At 33.1% G+C, this 7,407-nt stretch overlaps 1 protein-coding gene across 1 annotated transcript; it reads right to left on the reverse strand.

Moving 5' to 3' along the window:
• Positions 1-2,378: 2,378 nt before the first annotated feature.
• LOC124370347 (putative gustatory receptor 28b) lies at positions 2,379-6,775 on the reverse strand. The gene is made up of 5 exons (XM_046828638.1): positions 6,691-6,775; positions 4,490-4,785; positions 3,643-3,711; positions 3,442-3,531; positions 2,379-2,447 (listed from the first exon to the last, which is right to left on the reverse strand). The coding sequence occupies exons 1-5, from the start codon at positions 6,773-6,775 to the stop codon at positions 2,379-2,381; spliced, it is 609 nt and encodes a 202-aa protein (XP_046684594.1).
• Positions 6,776-7,407: the final 632 nt, after the last annotated feature.

Genomic DNA, 7,407 nt, shown 5'->3' on the forward strand with positions numbered 1-7,407 from the left:
TTTCTGGAAGAGGCTGGAACATAGGTAGCCTAACATTCATCAATATTGACAAGACATTTACAGTGTTCGCTATCCCTCCTCATGTGTTCTTCAAGCATGTGGCCCCTCTTACTGACCTTACCCATACTAATATCTTGGTCACTCCAGAACCAAATCGCAAAGAACCTTTTTAGACTAATGCAATGACAGGATTTCGCAGCTTCTTGTCTAAAATAGATAAAATGAAATCAAATATTATAACATTTATACGGGTATTTAAATTAGGTATGAAAGTTAGTAATGACTGTGCAGAAAGTCCAACGCAATTACAGTATAATATTCATTTCATATATTTTGATTCTACGAACCACCAGTATTCAGGTTATCCTGTTAGAACAATAGTTTTTAATTCACTGGTGAGTAAAAATAGACCTAGAGACAGGTTTAAAAATGCACTGTTCAATTTATAAAATTGGAACGACTTTTCGTAAAATTAAATTACTAAGCAGAAACAACCAGACGAAATCTTATTGACTTTCAGAAACTTTGACAACTACTCCTTGCTGAATTCACAGGACTCCTGATTGGTTGTGGGTAGCAAACAATTCCTTTCTTGAACTTTATTTACTAATTAAACTTGCAAATCTCCAAAGTTTTATTGCAACCTAAAATACAACTTGGAATTCTTAAATAATACAGGACATTGTTGAACTAGTTTAATAAATACAATTACCAGTAATCACGGAGATAAATGTGTTCACAAATATTGATTACAAGAAATCTTAATCTATTTAGTTCTTTCGATTTGTTATTCTACGTGGATTATCACCATTCCGCTTGTAGTACTTTAGTGGTATAGTATAATTTGATTTTCAATACAATAATTTTATCTATTTATAACGAGAATATTTGTCTTTTTGTAACATACTCGTATTTTCTAGTAACTTAGATAATGTGCACAGAATATATAGGGGGAGATGAAAATGTTTTGATGGATAAATTCGATTGCTTGATCGCCACTTGTTCTCATTCTCATAGTTAGACAAATATTGTGGAACAACTGAGAGCAGTCCTGATGACTATTCCACACCTGTGTGATTAGTGCATTTACTGCTCTTTTCAGCAAAAAATAAAAGAAAAGTGACTCTTTATACCACAACTAAACCGTTCCTCATGTTTGTGAGCAACACTGACTAGTCATTCTATATTAAGGGGACAATAATGTCATACATTTTAATAAGTACAGTTTTAATTAAGTGTCTTATCAAATCACCAGACATATTTTTGAATTTTTAGTCCCCTCTCAAATTGATGAAGTGCCTTCAATTATTCAGTGGTGGTGCATACCATTCCATGAAATAGGCTGAGTTTTAGTTACCTACACATTTTACATTACCTTATAGGTAACCTTAAGCATGATTTTAGCAGGAAAAAAATAATGGTATAAATACATTTGTTTGCGTACTCCTACATTGTACTATTGTACAAAGTGAAATTAACCCGCATTAAGGCATATGCCTAAAAATTTTGCTCTAGTCTGATTCACTGTGTCTTCCAATTCCACTGTATATTTTGCAAGCAACCATTGATGTATTTGTTGAGATTAAAATGTAGTAAGGAAAGAATACCAAATGGAGTATGTTTTAATTGCGTCAGCTTTAATAACATTTTAATTTCAAACTTTTATTATTTGCAAGATAAATAGTCACTCGAGATTGATAGATGATGTTCACAGATAGCTAAAACATTTTTGGGCGCAGAAGTAAACAAATGTATTATTTATAAAATACTTAATACATTCTGGTCTACTTTTACAAAATGAGAGTGGCCTTTATTACACATAAGTACTAACAATAAACATTTACAACATATATAGTAAATACAATATAGTTTAGTAAATACAACAACAGCAAAACAATACAACGAATTAAAATTTTATGAAGCTGCCTTACAAAGCAACAGCTGATCAAGTACATTAAAATCAAGCGTTCATTAAAATCTAAATTTTACGACTCAGCAACTCAAATCTGAGCAAACTTTAAGGTTAGTGCCAGCATTGTAAGACGTGTAGTAAAAAGCACTACACTCTGTTTTCTAATAAATACAAACACTTATTTATATAGATATTGAGGTACAGTTATTTTATTTTTATTTTTACAGTTGGTTTTATATCTTCATACCTAACGTACATTTAAATTCTAATATGTACTATTACAGTTTTATAATTGTGGTGTACTAGTTATAGTAGTAATATGCAGTCGCTATACTGAATGTTGTGCGGCTCTACAAGTGAAATACTTGAGAAACAAATTAAACTTCTTGATAGTAGAATATGTAATATAAGTGACTCTGTGTAACATCTTGTACAAAGCTTAATACCAGAAAACCGTTTCCCTAGTCTAGGTAGTTTGTCGCTCTGTCTGGAACTGGATCAGTATCACCAGGTAAGTTGTCACCGCTCCAGCCATCTGTACAGACAGAACAAATACCGTAATTTGGGACAAAATCATCAGTTACGCTTGGATCTCTCTCATTAACTATTAAATCTTTCATGGCACATTTACCTAACCAGATAAATATCTACGATGACCCCCCTTTTTTTAAACCATCGGCAGAATGGTCTGTAACCGATCTCAGTGAAGCTCTAATCTTTCCGAGTTACTACCCTATGGTGTATCAAGGAATATTGATGTAATCCATAAACAGTTAAGATTTCAGTAAGAGCTTGAGTAAGGAATCCAATGACAAATCTGTCGGATGTCTATCTGTTGATGTTAAGATAAGGATTCGGAGTAATAACCATTTCTGCTGTTAGTTAGAGTAGGGGGTTATAGTTTGTGGATGTAAATAGAGTTTTTCCTGTAAATTTTCGTTTCTTTTCAATAACTAATGAGAACTGTTTTGGATTTAATAATAGTGATTGGTTAGTTTAAATGAGATGTGTTACTTTTTATTGAGATTAACAATGCGCTTACTCTGACTTAGTAACCTCTTCACATTTAAGAAAAATCTCTTATAAAATTACTTTAATTTGTATAAGCAATGAAGTGGTAAATAAGATTACCCTTATGATTAAATTATGTTTTACACAAAGGATGAATGTTGTACAATAAAAATTTTGTACAAATTTGTCGCAAAAAATTGTAAATTTACATTCATGCATAATATTCATATTATTTAGCGTAGCAATATTTTATTGAACTATATAAAATACCTAACGAACAGACATCTGGCTTAAAACAAAAATTACTTTCTTAATGTCCGATGTTGCCCAGTTAATTTCTCATTTCTTCTTACTTAATTGCAAATGAATATTAGTTTTGGTAGTATAAATATATTAATTTCCATGACAATAATTCATTAATTATTAATTAATTGTATATACAGTAAAGTGTATTTAAAGTATATGAAGTAACTTTATAAAGAAAGATTTATTATCTTTAAAAAGGAGAAACAAGTTACCGTTGTGAGGGTCTCGTTGTGGATCTGGAAAAACCCGCGAGCGGAAAATTTTGTGTTGTGATGAATTAACTGCAGCAGAAACACTTCCAGCTGGAAATTCAAATCACATCATTAGGATTAGAAAAGTTAATAATATATGTTCCTGTTATAAATAATTAGTTAGTAAATTCCTTTTTTCTCAATTATTTTAACAATTTTCACCTGTTTCCTTAAGCTTGGTTTCAGATCTTTGTTTACCGACTGACAAATCACCAGCCTCATTTCGTCAGCCTGAAACAAAGTCAAAGATTTGGTAATTGTAAGGAATTCAATAAATGTTTCATGCTCATGAAATGTTATACTGTAAGGATAATACATTACGTATATATTGCAAGATCATTTAGCCATACAAAAATGTAACTATTATATTAAAACAGACATATATTTCATCCAGTGCAATTGATTTTCTTTATAAGTAGCTAACGAAGGGAAACCCCATTAACTTTCTCTCCCTAATTGTTTCAAGTCAGCTGTTTCTATACTATAAGTTTTTATGTCCTATTGACTTAATAATCACACAAAGTATAAATCGAGATATTTATTAATATACTGGTAAAAGTAATATTGAAAATTTAGTAAAACCTTTCTAACAAGCCATTTGGTTCTGGTACTGACGGTAAAGCGCAATGGAGTATGATATTGCATGACATAAGAATACGAGATGATTCTAATAAAGTATATAATCCACATCGTACTAGTTCTTTTAATGGTTACCGTAGCTCATTGTTTCTTGGGAATTTCCTAACAGAAAATAGATAGGTAGAAAACAGAAAAATCATGAAAACCCAGACTCCTAACTTCCATCTCCCAACTGTAACTCACAATCTTGGGTCAGTTTTCCTCATTATAAAACAAAATACGTGACCAATTAGACGTGCTTTTTGCTTTTCTCTATTTTCCACAGTAAAATTATTACGGGATAAACAATTAGTTTGTTACTCAATAAGTTAACGTATACCATACTTAGTAATATATTGATGAATTACTATTTTATAAAGGTAGTATTTACCGAGTTAGTAACGTTTGTGCCTGAGTTTACTAGTAGAACCGCATAGCAGACGTAAACTAAGACCCAGGCTGCCTCTGAAATCATAGCGAACACCTCACCAGCTCTGATAAACAAGAAGAAAAAGTAAGCCTTGATAGTGACGTGGACAAATAAGGAGAACATAACGGCCATCAGCTGATCGCAGTAGAAGACATTAGCCTGGTGTACGGCGCCACACAGCATCCAGTAATTGTTCATCAGAGACTTCAGTTTCTCGATGTTGGACAGTGTTGTGCCTAAATCATAAAACGATAAAACTGTAACGATGCACTTTCAGTATAATCAACATGCTTAATCGTAAATTATTAAACGAATATGTCAATAAATTAGTGATATCTGCTATCAGATAAAATACATTTTAATAGCTTCTGGCATTATAGACAAGGCTGTAATATTTAACTCCCAGTAGCATGCAATTATTTAGCTCAGTATTACCACATGACAGTATCTTTAAATAATAATTGCTGTAGAAGCTTAACGTAGAGCTTAGTTTCTAAGTGAATATGTACCGTTAGTTAGTTCCATTTTATATAATGCAACATTTCATAACCTAGTTAGCCAGTACAACTTAATATTATTTTTATCCAATATTCCGGAACTAAATTATCGACGGACTAACTACCTAATTGGCACGCGTATGAATATTTTATTGTAACCCTTCGTAGCAGCCCAACTACGTGACCGATTTCACCTCGCGCGCTATGTCCGTAAGTAAAGTTTATATTTTCGTATTATTAAATTAGCCCTTTTATGCCAAACATATAAAAATGAATGTAACGTAAAGTACAGTTGTAAATAGTAAAGTAAGATCTTTTATTTGCTTGATTGAAATGGATACAAGTTGTGGCGCGTCCTTCTGACGAGCATGTTGTCGTGATAAGTTTTTTGCCTCATTAAATGGCTAATACCGTCGCGAATTTGTTTTAGGCGAGCTCACGTATTATTTGAGTAGATGGCTACCATTTTCATATATTCTATTCCTCTTCTAGTAATTACCGACTAGAAATAACCCTTCTTAGACTACAGCTTCAATGTCTCGTGCCCAGACGCCGACGCACGGGTTGTGAGTCTACATATTGCGATGGGAAGTAAAATCTTAAAGTTTTTATAAAGTAAAATATTGTAGGCATAATTGAATAGAACATTGGATATTTTAGGCCCACCTATCAGATATACATTTTTAGTTCTTGTACTCTAATTGGCAGCAACGTGGCAAGGCATACATTTAATTTTACCAACTAAAAGTGGTGCTTGTAAGTTTCACTAATTAAATTGAACTTGTAAGTAAACTTTGCAAGTCGAGTATTTATTACTCCGACCTCAGAAGTCACCATCCCCATGTGTTATTGTCATTCGGTACAACTACAAGATGATCTGATTCTTGCTCATCCATCCAAGGACACGGAATTGACCGTAAGGGAGCCCCGATGGAGGAAGCGATGTATTAGGCGTACTGCTGCTTGTTTCACAGGAGGAAAACCATGTCCGTGATTTGGCATTAATCCTAACAAGCCTCTATATTTCACCGGATTTAAACTTTTATTTTATTTACTAATTTCTTCCAGTTTATTTCAAGCTTTAAACTCACTTAACTAATTTGTTAATTGAATCTTGAAAGACAAGTGGGAAGGTAATGATCAATTGATGATTGAACATGTCAGATTAAATGCAAATGCAAATGTTCCTGTTTAAGTTTTTCAATTCAGAGTTTTGTAGGGGAGTATTTTGGTGATTTTATTTAATTTTAATAACTACGTCGTAAGCCGCGATAATCGTTAAAGAGTCAAATATCCATGCACCAGAGTGCCTGATTTTAAGGTGTGACACAGAATTGTATCATTTACTCTACTAATCTTAATAACCTTAAAATGACAAGGTTCGAAATATTTTTCGTGAGGTTTAGTTCGGAATATAGATATGCCGAATTGTATTTGCTATAAAACAAAAAACGTCCAACAACAATATGAACTTAAGGTGTCAAAAATAAAGACCTATAACATCCAAGTATATTCTGACACAATGCCTCGTGTAACTTTGTTTTGGTGTGTTAAACTTAGCCAACATTCTTGCAACATATTTATCTTATGACCCTTTTCTCTTTTTCGGTTTTATGGGTAATAACTAAATTATTTAAATTTTAAAACAGAACCTGGTTTACTTACGTGTTCCATGAGTAATTTCAACATTAGATTGACCACGGTTCATCCCCATTCGTTCAATTATGTTGCAGGCAATCTCCTCTTTCATCCTGACACTAACCATTCCAAAACCCATTGCAATATTTTGAGCCACATGAGTGAAATTAAGGATAACAGTAAGTTCGGTCCAATCCAACAATAGCATGCTGACATAGCAGATTAATACAATCACTTTTACATTATTCACTGCGATATATGCAAAGCTGATAATGAACAACAAAGTTGTGACAGTCAAGAACAAGATTAACTTTCCTCGGACCCGGACCTCTTCTCTCTTGCACTGAAGATCACAGTTCAATTGCTCCAAGATGTTGAAGATCCCGACAAACATTGGATACTTACAGGTGCAACTTAAGAAAGTAACAGCCGCCACTATTTGCAGAGACACCACGTCCAGAGTTACTGAGAACTTAATTGTTTTATTTTTGTTAATGTCGAACTTTCCTTCCGTGATGGTAAAGTAAAGGATGAAGGATGAGAGCACTTCTTGTATCAGGACTAAAGTTAAACACCATAAGAATCCTGCCTGGGAAAATGTTAGTTGTTTGATACTTTTAGTCTCTGGAGTACTTTTCAATGGTAAAACCCCCAAATGTTTTGGCATAACCAGTGCATGTCCTTTGGAAGATATTCCATGGTGTAGGGAACTTAGACACTGACGTCCTTTAGATAACAAGGTTC

Source organism: Homalodisca vitripennis, unplaced genomic scaffold (genome assembly GCF_021130785.1).
Source record: "Homalodisca vitripennis isolate AUS2020 unplaced genomic scaffold, UT_GWSS_2.1 ScUCBcl_105;HRSCAF=1159, whole genome shotgun sequence".
Classification (NCBI taxonomy): domain Eukaryota; kingdom Metazoa; phylum Arthropoda; class Insecta; order Hemiptera; family Cicadellidae; genus Homalodisca; species Homalodisca vitripennis.

What these genes read in the sequence shown, in the direction of transcription:
- LOC124370347 (XM_046828638.1), bottom strand. Translation starts at nt 6,775, where the DNA reads ATGAAAGAGGAGATTGCCTGCAACATAATTGAACGAATGGGGATGAAC. An exon ending in TGAAATTACTCATGGAACAC is followed by an intron (nt 4,786 to 6,690) that starts GTAAGTAAACCA and finishes GCATCGTTACAG; the next exon opens with TTTTATCGTTTTATGATTTA. An exon ending in AACCAAGCTTAAGGAAACAG is followed by an intron (nt 3,532 to 3,642) that starts GTGAAAATTGTT and finishes TTGAATTTCCAG; the next exon opens with CTGGAAGTGTTTCTGCTGCA.